At 55.0% G+C, this 23172-nt stretch overlaps 1 protein-coding gene across 2 annotated transcripts in view; it reads left to right on the top strand.

Moving 5' to 3' along the window:
- Positions 1-23172, top strand: part of LOC144941770 (nidogen-1-like) — a 114695-nt gene that overhangs the window by 10571 nt on the left and 80952 nt on the right. For both annotated transcript variants that reach the window (XM_078868197.1, XM_078868198.1), the window contains exons 3-4: positions 2309-2665; positions 7528-7766. In XM_078868197.1, coding sequence (XP_078724323.1) covers positions 2309-2665; positions 7528-7766 — 596 coding nt within the window. The remainder of the gene's footprint in view (positions 1-2308; positions 2666-7527; positions 7767-23172) is intronic.

The following is a 23172-nucleotide window of genomic DNA, read 5'->3' as shown; positions in this document are numbered from 1 at the left end:
GACTTTACCGAAATAACCAACGAGTATAGTTTGAATTTCGATGTAATGCTTTCGTGACTGCAGGGATTCATCTTCTTGGTTCTTTCGGTAAAGTCACGTAGAAGGGAAGTAATAAAATAATAAAAATAAAACACAATAAAATAATTCTCACGACGTTTCAGACGCTGTCGCCTCGACAGACCTGGTTTCACCTGAGGACGGCTGCTTGCGTTGTGGCCGAAACGTCGTGAGAATTATTTTATTATGTTTTATTTTCATTATTTTATTACTTCCCTTCTACGTGACCTTACCGAAAGAACCAAGAAGAGTATAGTTTATATATGTACTGTTTTGTTTTGTTTTCCATTCAGGGCCACGGTGTAATTGACGAACTTTGAGGAATAGCTGTAATTTGTGGGGGGTATGCAGCGTCGCGATGCGTTGTCGCGACAACACAATCCCATGATAGTTTACATGCAGATTATCCTGTTCCATTATTTCACCGCGGTAAAGTTCTGAATTGTTTGCGACGCATTGAATCCGAGCCCAATTTGTACGCAAATCGTGATTGATGGCAACTTTCGCGGATAAATGTCTCACACCTGCCCGCATCGCTTAACTCACATAGCGTGCATACACACACACACACGACAAATATACCCCATACAGCCTTTAGCAGACTGTTGGGGCAAGTGCTGTTAGCGAGTAGCACCTATGAAGGCCGGAACGGCACACGAGGGGGTGGGTGGCCAGCACCACGCCCGACCGCCTTTGTCTCCCCAGTGGCGATGTTTACACATCGGACTAATTTGTCAGAGGGGCATGGAGTGGCCAGCGCCTCGCCTGCCCGGCCGTATTTGTCTCCCCAATGCTAATCTAAGGACAGGGCCTGGCTCAGATAGTCGTCACAGAAGTTGGGCCGCGAGCGGGAATCGAACTCGTTGTTCGCCGGGTTCACAGCGCAAGTCCGCAGAACGACAACCGCCACTCGTCACTACGTGCCGGTTGACGTCGCCACGACGCTCGTGCCAGGCTAGGTGCACTTCGAGACCTCACACACACACACATACACACGCGCGCTCGCGCACTCACCCATAATCGGATGGAACTAATAATGGAAAACCGCGGAGGTGTTAAACAAAAACAGTTATTAATATTATTATTTGGTAGGAAGGCATAATGTGAAAATGTGATTCTTAGTGTGGAACGGGTGACAACGATCGCTCGTCAAGAAACAAACCGAGCCACTCGCTCACACCTCGACGGGCGCTGGGGTCAGCGCTCGCGTGACATTGACGAGTCACGAATCTCGATTGAGGCTGGAGAAACCCGATGAGCCGCTAAGCTCTTCTTGCCGATCTCGCGCGACGTCCCACGAGTGTTCACAGAGCCCCCCGTCCACCCGACCGCGGTGGCCAAAACGTCGCGCACCTCGGCACGCTTAGCAGTTGTTGAGGCTGGATGATCGTGCATCGCAAGGTGCTATGGGCTGCCCCCGGGGCTAGGCTGTGGGCAGCGAAGGGGCAGGCCAGCAGCACTTCACTCCGTGCTTTACTTCTATGCTCGCACCTCTGAGCTCAACCTCCCCGCACTGACCAGCGTGGCTGAGGCATGAGTGAACGAATGGACCAAGGGAATGAACGAGCGCCCGATCAGTTGGATGGACCAAAGAAAATTAACTGCCAAATTAATGACCGAATGACCGAATGACTCTATCTGCAACTGAGTGAATGATTGGCTGACCAAACGAATGTCGGTTAACGGATCAGCTGAACGGCCAAACATACGACCGAACTGTCGAGCGAATCGCCGTGTCCCCCCCTCACCCCAAAGACAAAGATCCCTCATATAGCCTTAAGAGACTGTTGGGGCAAGTGCCATTAGCGATCACCTATGAAGGCCGGCACGGTACACGAGGGGGTGGGTGGCCAACACCACGACCGGCCGCCTTTGTCTCCCTAGTGGCGATGTTTACTACACACCGCAGCAACTACTGGTTTGAGGCTGAGTCGACCTAGGGGAGTCCCAGAACTGGTTCAGATAATCATCACTGGTGTTGGTGGCTGCGAGCGGGATTCGAACTCGGGTCGCCGGGTTCGGAGGGCATCGCGCTAACCGACTGCGCCACCTAAATCTCGATTGAAAACGATATTTTATAGAACTGCTTTGTGTGTCTGGTTTGTTGCCCTTTCACCTGCACCTACGATTGGCGCGGTTGGCTACGTACGGTGCCAAAGAAGTTCGACCGAATATCCATCATACATCCCACCCCCCTCCCCTCCCCCTAACCCCCTTTACCCCTCCCTTACCCCCCCCCCCCGCCCGGCAGGTGAGCGTGAACGGCTTCGTGACCCCGCACGATGTGCCGGAGGAGGGCTCCTACGTGGACGGGCCGCTGCCCACGAAGTTCGGGGTCATCGCCCCCTTCCTCGCCGACCTCGAGACCCAAGAGCTGAACGGGGGCCCGCCAGGCCACGCCGGGGGGAACGTCTTCTTCCGCGCGCTCGACGGGAGGAGCCGGGGCGACGACGACGACGCCGCCGGCGCCGCCGGTTCCGACCGCGCCGTGCTCGACGCTGCGGCCGCCCACGTCCGCCGCGCGTTCCCGGCGGCCGGAAATTTCGCTCCGATCGCCGGATTCCTGGCCACGTGGGACCGGGTAGCAGTGCACGCCAACCCCGGGCAGGTGGGTGCCGGCGGGTTCCGCGGGAGAGGGGCGGCACAAATCGCCACGACGCCGTAAACAACCGCCGCAACACAAACAACCACCGCAACACAAACAACCGCCGCAACACAAACAACCACCACAACACAAACAACCGCCGCAACACAAACAACCGCCACAACACAAACAACCACCGCAACACAAACAACCGCCACAACACAAACAACCACCACAACACAAACAACCGCCACAACACAAACAACCGCCGCAACACAAACAACCGCCACAACACAAACAACCACCACAACACAAACAACCGCCACAACACAAACAACCTGCACAACACAAACAACCGCCACAACACAAACAACCGCCACAACACAAACAACCGCCGCAACACAAGCAACCGCCACAACACAAACAACCTGCACAACACAAACAACCGCCACAACACAAACAACCACGACACCACAAACAACCACAACAACACAAACAACCGCCACAACACAAACAACCGCCACAACACAAACAACCGCCACAACACAAACAACCACCGCCCCCCTCGGGTGCGTATCCCGTCTCTCGGCTCAGCCCGTCCAAACTCGGCCGATCTATCGGTGCCGACAGCGCACATTCTTCTCTCTCTCTGCCTCTCCCCCTCTCTCCTCTCTCTCCCTCTCTGTCGTCTCTCTGACGAGCGCTCGGTTCCATCAAAGATGCTTCGAGCCCCCCCCCTCTCACCGCCCCCCCCCCCCAGCGTTCTCCTTCCCCGCTTGACGCGCCCTTTCCGTGGTGTTGATTAGGGCGCGTCGATACCGGCACCGGTCAGAGCCAGGCGACGTCGACGCTGCGGCTACCCCTGCCGGGTTAGAGCAGCAGCAGCCGCAGCAGCAGCCGCAGCAGCAGCAGCAGCCGCAGCAGCAGCAGTCGCGCGCTCTCTCGCTCTCTCTCTTTCCCCGGCACCCACGGCCAAATGAAATGTCACTTTGTCTTTGCCGACGGGAAACGGCGTTAATAAGCCCCCCACCCCGCGCCCTTGCCTCTTCTCCCTGCTCCCCCCAGCCCCGCCCGCCTGCCCCCTCCACCCTCCAGCCTCCCTACCCCCCACCCCTACCCCCACCCCGTGACCCAGAGTCAGTCGGTCACGGACCGCTGGGCGGCCAATACCAACGCCGACGCACGGGTTCGAATCCGGGTCCGTTAAGTTGATGGCCTCTAGCCCGGCGGTCCCCACCGTCGACTTGGTGCGGACACCCACGGGCAGCCACCGGAGTAGTTAGTTGACGGGTCTCAGGCCGGTCTGGAAGTGGCCGGATGGGGTCAAGGGGTCAGGGGGTCACTGAGCTGGCACAGTCGAGGGTCGCGGGTTCGTGAAATCCGGGATGTGTGGTTTTGGTCCGGTCACGAAATGACTCGCGTAGAGGCTCATAGGCGGACACAGAGAGGGATAAACTCGCGGAGACACCCGTGGGCTTACATGGACTGCGTTGTCGCAAGGTGGAGTCAGTTGGTCACGAAAATTCGTCGAATCACTGCAGAAGGGGATGGCGGTCTGTGTCTTTGTCTCCGTGGTTGAGGGTGAGTTGAGGGGGGGGGGGTTGCAGAGGCTGAATCGTTACACGTCTGGTACAAAAACACATCCTCGCCATGGGAATGTGGAATTTCCACCACTGACTTGACGACCACGCGTGAGACGTGTTTTTCTCTCCCCCCCCTACTCTTTAAAAGGCAATCAACGCGTACGTAACGGGCGCTGCCGATCGATGCCTTCCCATTGGCTAATTCTCACGGCAGACAGCTCGTGCGCTCCATGGATTCCTCGTGCCTCCTGGCGCCCGTCAACAATCCATAGCCATGATAGCGTCGTCTGTCGGGCAGCCCTCGGAGGGGAGGGGGATGGGGGTGGACGGAGGGCAACGCCAACCCTGGTACCAGCTGGCACCATCATAAGCGCGGTTCGTTACCCCTGGGAAATCCTTAAAATCCGCGACGCGCGCGTCCGATTGTCCCGTTAAACTCCCTTTCCCGTTCCGACGACGTACGTGTGCACGTCGTCGTCGGTTCTTCTTCCGGTTCCGCTCCCCATGGAATTCGCAGCGCGAGGCGGAGAGGGGGAGCGCGCGGATTGGAGAAGGGCACGCGGGTTGAACGACGGAATTCAAATGAATGCTCGTGCAGGGCGCGTCGTTCGGTGGAAGGGGTTTGATGGACGGCCGATGGTCGAGACTCACAACGGAGTGAAGGCCAAAGGACGGAACGCGTCCGAGGGGACGTCCGCCGATGAGAGATGGGGCCGTGCGCAGGTCGCTGGATGGATTGTCGCACCGCAGGATCGTGGGAGGTGGCGACGACAGCTTGGCAAGGCTCTCATCCAGCAGCGGATTGACCATGGCTGATGACGATGCTGTTGCTAATCACGATGGTGACGACGCTGCTGCAAATGGTGCTGCCAGTGCTGCTGAGGATTTTGATGCTGGGTGGGACACTGACCAACAATTTCACTCATGCGTTTCTGATTCTGCAGTTGAGCGTCTCTGTCCAAAGGGAGGATGCGGCTGGGGTGGTGCGGTGGGGGGCGGTAGAGGGGAGAGGGAGGGACGGGGGTGGGGAGGGAGAGAGAAATAAGGGGGGCGGGCGGCGGGAGGTTGCTGGGGAATGGATGTGGAGTGATTTCGTTAGAATTGGAGACAAAAATAAGGATCGTGTTGGAGTGACCCCGTCGGACACGGGAGGTTGGAGATTAGGAGAAAGAGAAAGAGAGGGAGCCAGCCCAGGGCTAGGTGATGGCTTCAGGGCGATGATAATGACGATGATGGAAATATTGGTTTAATTCAGCGAATGCTGACGCACGCAACTTCCCACAGTCAAGACACCAGATACATTTACGACGAATAAATAAATGCTCTTTGAGTGCACGGCCACCCCGCGCCGCACGTAGCCACTGCGCCACTTTGCAGCCTCCTCCTCCCGCAGCACGTGCAGGGCCACCGGTCCGCACGCCTCGCCCTTGACGCACTCCAAGTGCGCAGTGTCGTCTCCTCGCACGGCCCCAGCGATGTTCAGAAGCAGCAAACACGCGCGCGCACGCTCCCCGATCACGCCCGAAGCGGTTTAACCGCACCCATCGGCGCCGTGGGAGGTCGGAACGATGGCAGTGATGGTGGCAGATGATGACGCCGCTGCTGTCATAATAACGCTGATGATAACGATGATGACGACGACGACAACGACTATGACGGCTATGATGACGATGACGGTGACATGAACGGGGGTCGCAATGGCAATGACAATCACGATAACGACGATAAAATCTACGGTTACGACAGCGATGATCACGATGAAATCAACTAAAATGACGACGACGACGATTTAGAAGGAAGCCGATCGGTGACGTTGATCACAATTCGCCCCCACGCCGACCCCAGGCCAGAGACCTGCTGACCATTCTCGCTGTTTCGCACCCATTGTCGTGTTTGTTGCGTTGTGTGTTGTTGTGGTAGCAGCTCGTTACTTCATAGCTCATCGGATTCCTCCTCCTCCAGCGTAAATAAAGATTCTGATGCTGCAGGCTTCGTAGCCCCGCTATGGAACATATTCGCGCTGTGTAGCCCACACATCCACTACCACCCCCCACCACCAATACCCCCACCACCACCCCCCACACGATCACCCCCACCACCATCCCCCCACCACCACCCCCTACCACCACCCCCCCCCCACCACCCCCCCCCCCCACCACCACCCCCACCACTCCCCCACCACCCAACACCCCCCACCACCAACCCCCCCACCACCCCCCCCCACCACCACCCCCACCACCCCCCCCCCACCACCACCCCCACCACCAACCCCCCCTCCACCACCCCCCCCCACCACCCCCCCCCACCACCCCCACCACCCCCCCGCCCCCCCCACCACCACCATCCCCCCCACCATCCCCCCCACCACCCCCACCACCACCACCCCCCCCCACCACCACCCCCCCCACCACCCCCACCACCCCCCCCGCCCCCCCCACCACCACCATCCCCCCCACCATCCCCCCCACCACCCCCACCACCCCCACCACCACCCCTCCCACCCCCCCACCACCACGTGCTGATAGACACCGCAGGAGCAGGAACCGCTCACGCGCTGTGGGGTTCCCGCCCAGCGTCGCCCCGTGACGATGGCGGCTATCCGATAATCGGGGGGGGGGGGGGGTGCGACGGGAGGCAATTGCCCCCCCTCCCCACGTTCCATCGCCCCCCCCCCCACCGAGCCTCTCTTGAGACCCTCCCCCTCTCAGCACCAATAATTGATGTTTTATTGATATTTACCAGCGAAATATATAACGTTGAATCTTTCATTTTATTAACGTAGGGACCGAGTTCAAAAGACTGACATTTGAAGACTGTCCCCTGCCCCCCTCTACACCCCCTCTACACCCCCTCTACACCCCCTCTACACCCCCCGTTGGGAAAACCCACCCCCAACCTGTGACCCTGAGACACCTTGATCGACACCCAGTTCCATCTCGCTTGCCCCACGCCTACCCTCCACGAGGTCAGGCAGTCAACCGAGATTACTTTCGCTCAGTTGACTTGCCTGGGTTAGAGTTAGAGCGCGCTAGTGGCTGGTTAGGTTCGGGTTAGGGTGATAGCGCGAGTGGCTGCTTGAATCACGGCTTCAGCGCCAGTAGATGGTTGGGTCAGGGTTCGGGCTAGCGCTGGAGGGTGGTTGGATTATGGCTATAGGGCTCGTGGCTGCTTGGATGATGGCTAAAGTGCGAGTGGCTGGGTGGGTTAGTGCTAGCACTGGAGCCTGTTTGCAAAAGGTTCGGGCGAGACGATTGCTTGACTGGCTCAACTTCAAGCCGCCCCCCTTCCCCATCCCTCCCCCAGGTGAACACCTTCCAAGCGGTGATCGTGTCTGACGAGGAAGACACGTACGCCGTGTTCCTCTACCCCGAGGGGGGGCTCAGCGTGTCGGGCACGGCTCCGAAGGAGGCCCGCGGGGATCGCTCCGAGGTGCCGGCCCGCGTGGGCTTCAGCCGGGGACCCAAGGTCGTCTTCATCTTCAGCACCGAGGGCCCCTCCTACCACGTGACCCACGGTGGAGTGCCCGCCACCTCCATGCCCCGGTGAGGCCACCCCCCCCCCCTCCGCCCCCCCCGGATGCGCGGGGTAGTAAGAGCACGTAAATGTTTTTTAAATGAATGAATCGGTGTTTACGCACATTTCAAAATATCAATGGCCTGGTCACAAAAGCAACGTTTTTGGGGAATAACAGCCATTTTCGATACTTTTGAGGCATAAGCAATTAGGAAATAACACTTACTACCCAGGGACAAATTTCGTTTTTGTTACACAGTGTTATAATGAATGGGCATTGTCTTCGAAACTGATTGTCCTACAGCAGAGACAGCAGCAGCCTTCTTCCTGGCCTGTCTCACCAGCGTCAGGCAAGGGAACAACGCCAAAAGGCGAGCAGTAACAGAGCCAGTGCACGCATGGAAGCATTGAAAGCTCGGGGTGAGCAGCTATTTCATATATTTTGATACTCGCAAAAAGAGGGCCTCATGACCAGTAGTAGCAGAAGTAGCTACAGAAGTAGTAGCTACGGGTCCCGCACTTTCAAGGGCCCCGCGCTAAAGGCTTTCAAGCTATCAATTACGGTTCAGTGATTCTGCACTTGCTCTATTACTATAGTACTATACCGCCTTCGACCTTTATGAACGACTGGGTGTTTAAGGTTAGCGATTTGTCGTATTATCTGGCTGTATATGAAATGAAAAAATACAATGACTTTACTGTGCAAGTAAAACATTCGTGTTTCAACATTTAACTGTTTATTTATTAATTTAGGGCCCCTTTATAACACAATGCTGCAGGCCCCACGCTAGTTGCTCGTGACACCTACATGCAGTTTCACGCGAAGGCTTTCTCCACAACTCCGGCCCGTCGCCTGATGATGTCGGTGGTTGCGATCACCGGAGGAACGTCACGGCGTCTCGACATGTCAATGCTGTCGTGGAGTTTTTTATTCGCCTACACGTAGCCGGCGAGCGGCGTCGTTGTCACGAAATGGCCACGTTTTGTTTACGCGACGAAGCCCTTACTGATTGGCTGTGGCGCGTGGTGGTGGCGGGTTTAACGACACACATTTATATTTACGCGATCTCACCCGAAAACCTCTATTATGGATATACAGTGCATAAAAGCAAGCATGCATGTATATTTATATATTTATTTGTAGAAATAAATAGATGAATATATTGGCAGAAGATAAATACGTAAATACGCGCCCGTGGTTGTTTTAAAATATATATATTTATACGCGTACACAAATGTATAAATATATTTCTTGTTGGCCCATATTTATATATTTACTCGGTCGGTCTCGCTGTCAATCTCACAGTTTATTTATGCAAATAAATATATAAATGTTTGCCGTACGCATGCCTTGGGATGCTGCGGTATGAAGATAGTCGTAATAATAATGTGACCTGTGATAACAAATAACACAATCGTGAAATGCAGGAAAATATTTTTAAAGCGCACGCACAGTCGTAACAATACTACGGGCGGGTGGTGTATGTGGTGGCGTCTAATATTGTCTGCATGTCTCTGTCCGTCTGCCTCTTAGTCAGTCTGTCTGTCTCTTGGTAACGCTGTCAGTGCGTGAGTCTGTCCGTCTGCCTCTTAGTCAGTCTCGCTGTCAGTCTGTCCGTCTGCCTCTTAGTCAGTCTGTCTGTCTCTTGGTAACGCTGTCAGTCCGTGAGTCTATCTGTCTGCCTCTGAGTGAGTCTCACATCCAATCCGTGTGTCTGTCCGTCAGTCGATCTCACTGCCTGTCAGTCTCACTGTCAGTCGGTGAGTCAGTCTGACTCGAGCAGGCAGTCAGTCAGTCCGGCGGTCAGCCACCCTTGGTCCGTCTGTCTGCTTCGGTATCTGTTGTGAGTCTATCGCCACTGTCAGTCAGTCTCACCAAGTCAGTTTCACTGTCCCTCAGCCCGCCAGTCTCCTCTCCGCGTGACACGGAATGGATTTTGTGTGCGCACGTGGTGGAGGGGTGGGTGGCGATGGGTGGCGATGTTTGGTGTCGGCGGGGTGGGTGGCAGCGATGTTGCAAATCCGCGGCGGTTCCTCCTCCACTCGCGTCATCGTCATCACCGTCGCAGGCCTCTGCGGCCATGGTCATTCCGCTGCTGGATGGAGGACATCGCCAATCTTGCGCCGCTGCGTCGACGTGATCCTGGCTCGCAAAGGTCGCGAGTTCACATCCTCGATGCTATAAAAAAAAAATGCTCAGCAGGAAATCACTTTGAGCTCATCTTTCTTTGTCAAAGCGCGCACGAACTGATTTGGTCGATCCGTCTCCCTCCTGAGTGGACGTGCCCCCGGGACGCGTTGCCTTTCCATTCCTCGCCCGCACTCGCATCGTCAATCGTCTCCGTCTCTCATTGCCCCGGCGGAGGCGTGGTAGAGCCACGCGCTGTCAAATCTAAAGGTGGCCAAGCCGAAGACGTTTGCTTCCGCGGATTTCTATCGCCTATTCACCACCCGTGTTCTGCGTGGATGCGAGCTGGCATTACCAGCACGTGACGACGTTTGTGGACGCGATGGGCGTGATGTGTAGACAGCGAAAGGGGTGGGTAGGTAGATTGAGGAGTGGGTATGTGGATCGATATAGGAGTGGGTAGGTGGATAGATAGAGTAGGTGGACTAATAGATGAGTGGGTAGCTAGGTTGGTCATAATCACAATCGTATTTTTAATATTTACTTTCATGAATAAAAATTGCCATGTAATAATGCTCATATTGTCATTCTAATAACACACAGCCCTTTGTAAATCGACTGCTACAGGGTAGTCTGTTATGTGACCAAGCGCCTCTGCGGGTTTGTTGAAGGCGGTGAGCGTAGAGGTGGGAGCATAAGAGTGCAGTACAACGATTCATTCTGCGGCCCACAAACGTATAACTCCGCAGCAGCCTATACCACCTGTTATGCATGGTGGATGCAACCAATCCCAGCGCTGCCCAGGCTGTTACCTGCTCAGCTTTCTGAGATCTAACGAGGTTGATGGAGTGTGTGGGGGTGGTGGGGGGGTATGTGGCAGTGAGCGTATAGCGGGTCGTGGTCCTCCCCTAGGTAGACTCAGCCTCAAGTTAGTACTTGTTGCAATGTGTGAACGTCAGCAATCGGGAGAGCGTGGTACTGGCCACCCAGCACCCTCGTGTGCCGTGCCGCCCTTCGTCAGGTGCTGCTGATGATGCTGCTGCTCACGGCACTTGTCCCAACACGGGGGGGGGGGGTCCTTGCGTGGGTGAGGGGGTGAGGTGGGTGAGGGTTGGGAAGGGGGTGAGGTGGGTGAGGGGGGTGAGGGTGGGGAAGGGGGTGAGGGGGTGAGGTGGGTGAGGAGGGTGAGGGTGGGGAAGGGGGTGAGGTGGGTGAGGGGGGTGAGGGGGGTGAGGGGGGTGAGGGTGGGGAAGGGGGTGAGGTGGGTGAGGGGGGTGAGGGGGGTGAGGGTGGGGGAGGGGGTGAGGGGGGTGAGGTGGGTTATGGGGTGAGGTGGGTGAGGGGGGGTGAGGGTGAGTTAAGTGGGTGAGGGGTGGGTGAGGGGTGGGTGAGGTGGGTGAGGGGGATGAGGGTGGGTTAGGTGGGTGAGGGGTGGGTGAGGTGGGTGAGGGGTGGGTGAGGGGGGTTAGGGGGGTGAGGGGGATGAGGCGTGGGAGCAGAGGGCTCTCTGTGGATCTCCGATGCCCGCGCGTTGACCCAGGATCGTGTTGACACGGAGATGGACGCGGAGATTAGAGCGCGAGACGTGGCCACTGCGGGGTGAGCGGGGTGGGTGAGGGGGTGGGTGAAGGGGTGGGTGAAGGGGTGGGTGAAGGGGTGGGTGAGGGGGGTGGGTGAGGGGTGAGGTGGGTGAGGGGAGTGGGTGAGCGGGTGGGTGGGGGGAGAAGAGCGGTTGTTGAGTAAATTGTGGCGTTTGAGAGGAGAGGGTGGCTCATGGAAAGGTGGGGTGGCGCGGGAGTGGATTTGGGAGGGGGAAGAGGGGTGAGTTTGGGGTAGGGGGTGAGTGGAGTTGGGGGGTGAAGTTGGGTGGGGTAGAGGGGTGAGTTTGGGGAAAGGGTGAGTGGAGTTGGGGGGGGGATGGAGTTGGGTGGGGAAGAGGGGTGAGTTTGGGGTAGGGGGTGAGTGGAGTTGGGGGGATTGTTCAACAACAGTGCCACTATAACATCGCTGCATCAGCGAGTTCACGCGACAGCAGCCCACGCGCGCGTGCGTAAGTAGAAGACAAAGCTCCCCCGTGTAGCCCTTAGCAGACTGTTGGGGCAAGTGCTGTGATCGAATGTCACCGACGAAGGGTCGGCACTGTGGCACGTGGGGGCGGTGGGTGGCCATCACCACAAAGACAAAGGTCCCCCGTATAGCCTTAACAGACTGCTGGGGCAAGTGCTGTCAGCGAGAGGAGCACCTGTGAAGGCCGGCACGGCAGCACGCAGACACGCACGCTGCTGTGCTTGACGCACAGGACGGAGGCGGACCCCCCACTCGAGCGCCGATGTTTATTTGATGGAGGAAGGCGGCTCTAATTGTTGGCTTACAGGAATGCCTGTGAAGTGTAGCCATTGAATAAACACGGCCCCAGAGCTGTGTGTGCCGTGTGTGTGTGTGTACCGTGTGTGTGTGTATGCCGTGTGTGTGTGCCGTGTGTGTGTGTGTCGTGTGTGTGTGCCGTGTGTGTGTGTGTGCCGTGTGTGTGCCGTGTGTGTGTGACTTGCGTGTGTGTGCCGTGTGTGTGTGCCGTGTGTGTGTGCCGTGTGTGTGTGACTTGTGTGTGTGTGTGTGCGGTGTGTGCCGTGTGTGTGCCGTGTGTGTGCGTGCTATGTGTGTGTGTGCGTGCCATGTGTGTGTGTGTGCGGTGTGTGTGTGACGTATGGTGTGTGTGCGGTGTGTATGTGTGTGACGTGTGGTGTGTGTGCCGTGTGTGTGTGCCGTGTGTGTGTCAGTTTCACAGCGGATGGGTGGGTCCGTAATATTAAATCATCAGCATTAGCATTGTCATCATCATAAGCAGAAGCTATGTCAGAGGCAATAGCAGCAGCAGAAGAAGCATTTTCATCATCATCAGCAGCATAATCATCGGCAGTCGAAGCTGTCGCCGGCAGAAATATATCAGCAGCATTTACATTATCATGGCCATCGTTACTATCAGCGTAAGCATCGTCATCAGCAGCAGTAGTAAGTGCTGAAACAACATCATCAGCATCAGCAGTAGAGTGCTCAAAGGCCATTAGGGCATCATGAGCAGCAGCAAGAGAAACAGCAGTGATGTCATCACCATTATCATCCAACATCAGTCGTCTATCCACTGCTGGGGTGCCTGGCTCCCCACGCCATCACGCTCTGTCGACAATGTCCCAACCACCACACGATCGAGCCGTCACTGCTTTCGCACCCAGAGCCGATCATTTCGTCGCTCCATCTCCGCGGAGGTACCGTCATTTCTGGGGGCGTCGTGAAGGCGCAGCAAGTGAGCCTGACCGCCATCTGTTGGAACCATCTGTACGGGGATCGAGTGTTGCCCCCTCGCGCAAGGCGTGGGTTGTCTCCGCGTGCTCCGCTTTCCTCCTCCCGCTTTGTGTAAGCAAAACGCTCGTCATCATTAGTTGGGCTGAAAACATCTTTAAAATAAATAAATAAAAGACGACCCAATGTAAGCAGCAGGAAACAATGTCCTCCTAAAATATTCTCCGAAACGACTCCGTGTGCCCTGTCCTGGATGCATAAGTGAAATGTGATTCGCGACAGAGATAGAAATGCCGCAGGGAGTGTGAAGGTTGGTAATAGAAAAAGAAAGCGTTGAATGGAGAAGTTCGCAGTCACGAGGAGAGAAAGGTCAGACATTGGGTAGCAAGCAACGCGAGGGATCACAATCCGAAAACCACGTCGAGTGAAACCGAGGGAGGTGGATGGGTGGGCGGGGTAGTGGCAGTTGGGGGTGGGGGGGCAATGGCATTTGGGTGGGGCAGTGTCAGTTGTGGGGGGCAGTGGCAGTTGTGGGGGGCAGTGGCAGTTGAGGGGGGGCAATGGCAGATGGGGGTGGGGGGGCAATGGCAGTTGAAGGGGGGGGGGCAATGGCAGTTGGGGTTTGGGGAGGACCCAACATTCCAATATTTTAAATTTGGCTCGACAACATCGTAATATAATGAGACCCTTGAATGCAATTTTGTCTCCAGCAAATAGCGATGCAAATCCAATCCTAGCGATCTCAAGTGGGGATTAATCGTTGGCGATAGAATTTCGGAGAGATGGTGGCAGGGCAGGCACATGGAGGGAGAGTGGAGGTATGGGGGGAGGGGGCAATGGCATTTGTGGGGGAGCCAGTGGCAGTTGGGGGTGTGGGGTAGTGGCAATTGGGGGGGGGGCAGTGGCAGTTGGGGGGGGGGCAGTGGCAGTTGGGGGTATGGGGTAGTGGCAGTTGGGGGGGCAGTGGCAGTTGAGCGGGGGGGGGGGTGCAGTGGCAGTTGGGGGCAGTGGCAGTTGAGGGAGGGGGGGCAGTGGCAGTTGAGCGGGGGGGGGGGCAGTGACAGTTGGGGGCAGTGGCAGTTGGGGGGTGGCAGTGGCAGTTGAGGGGGGAGGGCAGTGGCAGTTGGGGTTTGGGGAGGACCCAACATTTCAATATTTTAAATATGGCTCGACATAATATGATGAGACCCTTGAATGCAATTTTGTCTCCGGCAAATAGCGATGCAATCCCCATCCTCGCGATCTCAAGTGGGGAATCAATCGCTGGCGATGGAATTTCAGGGAGACGGTCGCAGGGCAGGCACATGGAGGGAGGGTGGCGTGGGTGGAGGGGGGGGAGTATCGGGGAGGGGGGGGAGGGGGCGGGGGAGACGGTGATAATTGAACCGTGAGTCGAGCTGCACTGGTGTCGGCTTTGACCGAGCGTTGTTAACACGCTCGATAGCTCAGCTGAGCCGCAGAGTCAATGAGCGTGGCTCTCTGTCCTTTGCGATACATTCTGCCGTGATGCCCTCGAGCCCCTGCATTAACAGCCCACACCACCCCCTCCTCCACACACAAAGATAAAGACCTCCCCCCCCCCTTTTTAGCCTTTTACTTAACAGGCTAAGGGGGCAAGTGCTGTTATTAGCGAGTAGCAGCTGTGAAAAGCCGGCACGAGGGGGTGGTGTGGTTTAAACACACCGCACCAGGTAGTCATTTCAGGCGGGGAGGCCCAGTGACCCGGTTCAGATGGTCGTCACTGGTGTTGGCCGTGAGTAGGAATCGGACTCGGGGGTTTGTAGTGCGGTGCGCTAACTACTGCACCGCCAATCACGCACCGCCACTCACACGCCAGCTGGAGGGCCTCGAGAGATTTGTGAATTCTGAATTTTATTTGTTGTTAGCCTTGTAAAATGTAATTAACATTTTCGTTTAACTTTGTTTTCCTTTTGAAAATATTACTGGGGGCCTCACAACACCCGTAGCCCAGGGGCCTACAACATCTTAATCCGGCTCTGCTCACACACCCACACTTACTCAACCGAAATCTACCCCAACCACCAAGCCCCCCTCCATAACCCCTGCCCCTTAGCATACCCCGTCCGCTCCAGCACAAAAATGCGTTTTTCTTTCCTTTGTGTGGACCAGAGGTCACTTGAATAAGGGATCTCGGAGGTAGCTCTGTGATATCCGCTTCTGTGAGCCGTCTTTTACTGATTGTGGACCAAAGGTCACTTGAATCAGAGATCTCAAAGGTAGCTCTGTCGTATCCGCTTCCGCGGGCTGTCCTTTACTGCTTATGGGCCAGAGGTCACTTGAATAAGGGATCTCAGAGGTAACTCTCTTCACGCGACACTGAATGCACAATCACAATACAATTGGGGGGGGGGGGGTGGAGTGCCTAAACTATTATTTTTGTAAAGTCGTGACGACCGGGGCAATGTTAGCGTCTGCAACCACGGGCAACCGGTGGTGTTGGAACGCAACAGAAAGTCCAGACAAAAAATGCAGTCGCGTTTAACCATTCGACACCGAGATCACTAATGCTGTAATTTCTGCGGCTCAGGATTGCATAGTTGGCCTCTATTGCTGTTGTCGTTGCTTCAATTGACGGTCACAGTTTGCATTCCTGGCAGCTAGTGTTCGTCGTACAGTGCAATACGGAGCACTCCTGGCATCGTCTCGCCGCCGTGACCTCGTGCACAGAAAGTCGACCTCGTGCACAGGAAGTGAGGTCACAATTGTCCTCCTGATTTAAACTTGAAAGCGCAGTGACGTGCAAACATCACACCATTGCATAATTCGTGAGCTTGTGAAGAAGGGCCGTCGCCTGAAACGTCGCCTGTTACACATTTTTTAAAGGCTATAAACATAAACAAAGACCCCCCCCCCCCCTCCCCCATAACCTTGTATGTACACAGAACTTGTCAGACCGTACACAGCCAATCGTGCTAATCGGAGAAGTCTTAACAGACTGTAGGAGCAAGTGCCGTTAGCGAACAACTGTGAAGGCTGGGACGTAGCACGAGGGGGCGGGTGGCCAGCACGACGCCCGGCCGCCTTTGTTTCCCCAGTGGCGATGTTTACACACCGCACCAGGTGCTTATTTGAGGCTGAGTCGACCTCAGAGAGGCTCAGTACCGGCTCACATAATCATCATCAATGGTGTTGGCCGCGAGCGGGAATCGAACTCGGAGTCGCCGCTGGGTTCGTAGCGCAGCGCAATAACCACCGTGCCACCGCTCTCCCAAGGCCACTCGTACACGCGCACACAAAAGACAAAGATCCCCCGTGTAGCCTTAATAGACTGTTGGGGCAAGTGCTGTTTGCGAGCACCTATGAAGGCCGAGACGGCACACGAGCAGGTGGGTGGCCAACACCACGCCCGGCCGCCTTTGTTTCTCTAGTGGCGATGCACATCACACCAGGTACTCATTTGAGGCTGAGTCGATCTAGGGGAGGCCCAGGACCGGTTTAGATAATCGTCACCTGGTGTTGGCCGTGAGCCAACACCAGGTGACGCAGCGCAGCGTAGCGCTAACCGCTTCACTACCGCTCCCCACACACGTACCCACACACACACACACAAGTACCCACACACACACAAGTACACACTTGCACGCGGAGTTATTGACGAATGTGGCGAGCCTTTCGTTATTGTGCACCACTGGCAGCGCACCAGCAGCAGCAGCAGCATCACACCACCAAATAATGTGTTTCCTATGAATAGGGTGGTCGGTGATGAAATACAATTTTCTTATTTTTCCTATCGGTGCAGCTATTTTGTGACCACACAGACAACCACCACCACCATCATCAACTCGCCGCATCTGAGAACCGCGGTTTGATCACAGTCGCCTTGCTGAACCCCGGATTTGAACCCAGCTCCCCGTACCAATGCCGGCTCAGTGACTCTCTAAACTACAGCCTCGCGCATACACGAGGGGTGATTAATGCAGTCTGCGTTTACTGGAAGGCAACAGACAGCGCAGCTGATTGCTTCTCCTGGTCACCCAATCCCAGCACTGGTCCTGCGAAAAGAAAAGGTCCGTTCAATTTTCTTTGACGCGATTTGCATAACGCTCTCCGTCCTTAATGAGATCACACCTTTAACGGCACTGGTCTGTCGGCCACCACCGGATTAATCGACTGCTTCCCACCACTGTCCCGCACGTTATGAATAACTATTAATTAAGAGTCTTCGTCTACAAGATGGTAAGGATACGTGGAGCTAGAGGCGCAGCCCCTGCAAGTGGCCGCTGGCCCCGACTGCACCGGGCGGCAAAAATCTCCACTGGGGGAAGCCAATCCTCGGAGGGCATTCTGGGCCTACTCTTCCACGTCGGCTCGACGTGACGGGAGAGGTGGAAGTTGCCCACACTATACCCCACCACTTCACGCCACGCCGCTGAGCGACTCAGCTGCGGTTGGACCCATTCAACACTGCTGGGTGCAGGAGATGCCGGTGAATGGGTCACGAAAGCCTTAAGTCAAGATTGAACCCTGGCTCCCATTGTTCCAACTGCACGGGCCGGGAGATGGAATCGAACCGGCGCGCTCGGGCATTGCAAGTGCGGTGGTGTGAGGACCATTACTCCGCTGTGGTAGCAGCGTCAGTAAGGATAGCGGGCTTTGCATTTCGGTGAGCGAGTTAATTCGTGAATACGAGGATGGAGTGGTGGCGCATTGGTGAGCGCACTGAATTATAATCGCACCGTGCGCGTGAGGATCGATATTATAATTACGGAAATTAATTCATCACGGATGACTAATTACAAGGCGGAGTTGGGGTGTAACATTGCGACCGTTGATCGATGGAAATAGATTCTTAATCCCACGATACACGCGTCAAGACCAACGCGTGTGTAAGGACCAATGAATGTATTTACCATCGTACGATGTCCGGCACTGACCGGCGTGGTGAAGTATGGTCAAACAACTCCGGCAACTCACAGTGCAGGGGGGGGGGGTACATCTATCTGTGTGTTTAGCATTGGCCTGTGTGTTATCATTCATTGGTTCATCTGACACCTTGCAGCCACTAGATGCCGCTACAATCAACACGATTATTTTGATCATCAAAAAAAGTCCCTAACTGAAATTAACAAAAATAACTGGATGGTGAGTGGTTGTGGTTGTGTGTGGTGAGTGGGTTGTGGTTGTGTGTCTTGAGTGGGAGTGGTTGTGTGTGGTGAGTGGGTTGTGGTTGTGTGTGGTGAGTGGGTTGTGGTTGTGTGTGGTGAGTGGGGAGTGGTTGTGTGTGGTGAGTGGGTTGTGGTTGTGTGTGGTGAGTGGTTGTGGTTGGTGGGTGAACAGCAGGGAGAGCGGTGGTGAGGTTACGGAATCTCATCGGACGAGGCTGGGATGAGTGGATGTGGGGGTTGAATGGAAGGGCGGTGGGTTGGGTGGGTGGGGTGGTGAGTGGAGGGGAGTGGTGGTGAGTTGGGGGGGGTAGACTCAGAGATTGTCAGTGGTGGGAAAGTTTTGGGTTTCAGAAATGTTTGCGCGCATATTTTTCGTTGTATCTGTTACATACTGTGAGCATTCACATCGCGCACACGTGCACACACTCCCACACACTCCCACACACAAAGACAAAGATCCCCCGCAGGGCCTTCAACAGATTGCTCGGGCAAGTGCTGTTAGCCAGTTGCAGAAACCTATGAAAGGCGGCACAGCGCACAACGGGGTGGGTGGCCAGCACCACGCCCGACCGCCTTTGTCTCCCCAGTGGCGATGTTTACTACGCACCGCGCCAGGGTACTCATTTGAGGCTGAGTCGATCTAGGGGAGGCCCAGGACCGGTTCAGATAATCCGTTACCGGTGTTGGCCGTGAGCGGGAATGGAACCCGACTCGCCGGGTTCGTAGCGCAGCGCGCTAACCGCTACACCCCAATTACAGCGAAACACACACACGCACACACACACACACGCACACACACACACACACGCACGCACACATGCACACACACACACTCACTCGCGCACGCACACACGCACACACACACACACGCACACACACACGCACACACACACGCACACATGCACACACGCACACACACACACACACACGCACTCACACACGCACACGCACACACACACGCACACACACACACGCACACACACGCACACACACACACGCACTCACACAAACACGCACACACACGCACACACACACACTCACTCGCACACGCACACGCACACACACGACCGCTGTTGTTGTTGTGTCTACCTTATGTCCACCTCTCAGTCTCCACGCCCACCACCTCCCCCCGTTACACAACAGCAACTGGGTCACCCCCCTGCCTCCTTCCCGATCGCCCCTCCACCCCCACCCCTCACCGTTTCGTTCACGCACCGATCCGCGCTCGGCGTGAACGCGATTCGTTCACGCGCGCGCTCATCTTCCGTGCGTGCGTGCGTACTTGGTGCGGCATGCTGAACTTCTTTCACACCGTACGCATCGCAAAGTGGTGCTCGGTTTTTTTTGTAACGCTTTTATCGACCACGGAGAGATGATGGTCTGAGTCAATTCCACCTCCCCCCACCCCTCCAGCTAGGAATGGAACTCCCAGCCTTCTGTAATCCCCTCCACCCCCCTCCTCCATGCTGTACCAGGGGGTAGATTTATTATACTTTGACGGCGCTGGCTATTGCGCAGATGTCTCAAGGCCGGCAGTACATCAGTTCGGATAATCTCTCAAAATCAGGATCGTTCATTTATTTAGATTCTGATTCTGAGGAATCCGATGAGCTATGAAGCCCCCCCCCCTCCCTTCCCAAGAGATGTCCAGGTGAACAAGTTACAGCGGCAAAAAAAAATACATAAAAAAATCAATTAGAGTGCAACATTTGAGAAAACGGTAAGCAGGCCACGAAACTATGATTGCATAAATGTTAACTAGATTAATGATAAAAGTCCCATTTATCAAGCTTGGGCAAGGCAGCACAAGCAACGTTCGCTGTGGCCGGGAATTGAACTTGGGTCGTGCACTTGAGAGCGGCCCCTAGCCACATGCGGCGGTCTTATTCGTCGATAATTGAAAGGTCCTCTTCCACAATCGTGGGGCCGTTATAATTTCACCGATCGATAGCGACTCGCGATTAATGATGGCAAGGCCCGGGCGTCGAGGTGGAAGGGAGCAGGCTTCAACCCTTCGCGTAAAATAATAATAATACTGCAGGAGGTGATTAAGATGAACACGTTGCAGGCTGTCGCGACCAATATCAACCATAATGCAGGTGTCTTTGGGTTGGATCGCGTAAATATATAAAAGTGTCGTTTATATATTGACGCGATCGAACCCAAAAAAAAAACCTGTATTAAAGTGTTTAAGATGTTCCAACACCGAACAGACGCCTCTTGCAAGCCATCATCAAGGTGTGCGTGAACCACACTCGTGGCAGTAGCGTAACGAGAGTGGGGGGGGGGGCAGGGGGGGCCTTACCCCCCCCCCACACCACCCCCGCGTTTGCCAAAGCTACGAGTTCGGCCCCACTTGACAACCACCATGAAATTCGTTTTGACCGTCATTGGGGGCTCCCCGCTTGACCGATTGCCTCAATCGGTGGGCTGATTGCTACGCCGCTGCCCTTGTGGTCAGGGGCCGTCCATAAATGACGTCACGCACAGGGGGGGGGTCAGACATTTGTGACGAGGGGGGGGGGTTTGAGAAATGTGACGTCACATCAAAATGCGCAACTTTAAATAAATATAGACAACACGTTCTACTTAATAAAATAGACTTTTTTTATAAATGTTTTCTCCTACAACATCAGAGTGCAGCGCCACATTACATACGCACTACAATGATAATAGTTTAAAGCGATTTGAAGCATGTTTTATTTTTTTTGGGGGGGGGGCAGAGCTTTGTGACGTCATATTTGAGGGGGGGGGGGTCTGACTTTTTGTGACGCCGTGTGACGAGGGGGGGAGGGGGTTCAAAAATCGTCCAAAATCTCGTGACGCCATTTATGGACGTCCCCTAAAACATGCGCACTAATCCCATATCTGCATTTCCCATAAATAGGCTAAATTCCTCTTGATATGCACATTCCTTTGTCAAGGCGCCCCTTCCCCCCTCCAATCCAGCTTAAATATACGCTGCCAAGCCTGGTGGTGCCCATTCAGACGCTGTCTTCCCGACAGACCTGTTCTTCACCTGAGGACGGCTGCTTGCGTTGCGGCCGAAACGTCGTGAGAATTGTATTTTATTATGTTTAATTTTTATCATTTATTATTTCCCTTCTACGTGACTTCACCGAAAGAACCAATAAAACATGCGCACGTGCTTTGATGAATGCGACACGTTGTCGTCGGGACTGACTGGCCTCCGCCAGAGGTGCAGCCACCTCCACCGCCCCCTGTCTCAACGCCGGTGAGAGGCCAGAGAGCAACGCCAAATCGGTGATCAGTTACAAGGACGATGCAAACACACACACGGATTTCGATACTCGTGTCCGCATCGTCCTTGAAACTGATTGGACTGCACTTACCACTTGCAGCCTCCTTAATGGCTTCGTCTCGCCGCCGGTGCTCGACCCGACAATAATGGAAAGAGGCGAAACAGCACGGAGAGCTGTTTCGCCTCTTTCACAGCTTAACTAGCTCGGCTTGAGCAGTTACAGCCACGGTAACCCACAGATATTGGGGTGCGTGGTAGCGAGATGTTGACTCCCTCGCCTCGTATACAGCTGGATGTGGGTCCGTTCCCGACCCCCGACAGCTGTATATTTGGAGTGTGCATGTCTCTCCCCGTGGTCGAGTGGATTGTTTTCTACGTCCTCTGGTTTTCCCGTTAAAATTTAGAATCAACATCACGCCTTTGGAGCATTTGGCTGCAAGGAATTTCCACATTATGATAAGGCACTTCGTTGAGCTATCATTGGTGATAGCCAGGTCGCGCCTGAAAAAGAGCAATATAGCTCAGTGAGGCCTTACCTGGTAAAATAAAAAAAAAAATTCAGATACATTTTATACTTTTAGATATATCACTGTAGAGGGTGAATGCGGTGGTCGAGACTTGCGTCAGAGTCGCAGTCAAAGGAGGCGTGCACGAAAAACGCGAAATCCCGAATCGATTTCTTGCAACGTAACAACAACAATAATAACTCATTCAATCGATGGAGAGTCAGCATGGGCCACGATTAAATCACTGCTGGATGGAAGGTGCCTTTACCAACGCTGCCGGCATCTCCTCTGTATCCTGCGGAGTGATACTCCGCCTGGCACCTGCACGCGAGCTGATCACAACGGTGGAAGGGCATCCTCCCGTGAGCCTTCCATCTCTTATCCGTCACTCTCCGTCACCACCAAAGAAAGAGATGCCCCGTATAGCCTTGACAGACTATATTCTTAGGTTTTTTCGGTAAAGTCACGTAGGCAAAAAAATAATAATTAATAAAAGTAAAATAAAATACTAATAAAATAAAAATCACGACGTTTCGGAGGCAACACAAGCTTCCGTCTTCAGGTGGAACCGTCACAGCACGATAGCTGTATCAAGTGAGAGAAATTCCAAGAAAAGTCCTTGCATATATACTGGTTGAGGGTGGGAGGAGCCAAGGTAGGCTCTGAATATATATATTTTTTTTGTGAGGTTCGGTGCGGCTGAAGCACGCTGTTAGGAATAAGCCTTTGTTGGGACAAGTGCTGTTAGCGAGCAGCACTCTATGGAGGCCGTCACCACCATCACCACCGTCATCACCACCACCACCACCATCATCATCGCCGGTCAATTCCACCGAGAGGTTGATTTCGGTCGCAGCCCCACGTGCTTCCGCAGATTTCTTACGGATCTTTTGACGGATAAAAATCGTCCTTGGGGCTCTCGCCCCCCCCCGCCACCACCCTCCAGAGAGGGGGATGAAGGTCCGGGGAAGTTCCCCTTCCTCGGCGCTTCCGCTCGCGAGTAAATCCCACGGGCCCCGTTCGGGTGGAACGCCGCAGTTCTCCGGTTCCATCTCCCACCGTGCGCTCCCCCGCTCACCGCCTGCATCGCTTACGGCCACAAAGCGCCGCGAGATT

The sequence above is a fragment of the Lampetra fluviatilis genome, chromosome 25 (assembly GCF_964198595.1).
Source record: "Lampetra fluviatilis chromosome 25, kcLamFluv1.1, whole genome shotgun sequence".
NCBI classification, from domain to species: domain Eukaryota; kingdom Metazoa; phylum Chordata; class Hyperoartia; order Petromyzontiformes; family Petromyzontidae; genus Lampetra; species Lampetra fluviatilis.
Note: the sequence above shows the minus strand (reverse complement) of the source record. Positions and strands in the feature narration are given on the sequence as shown.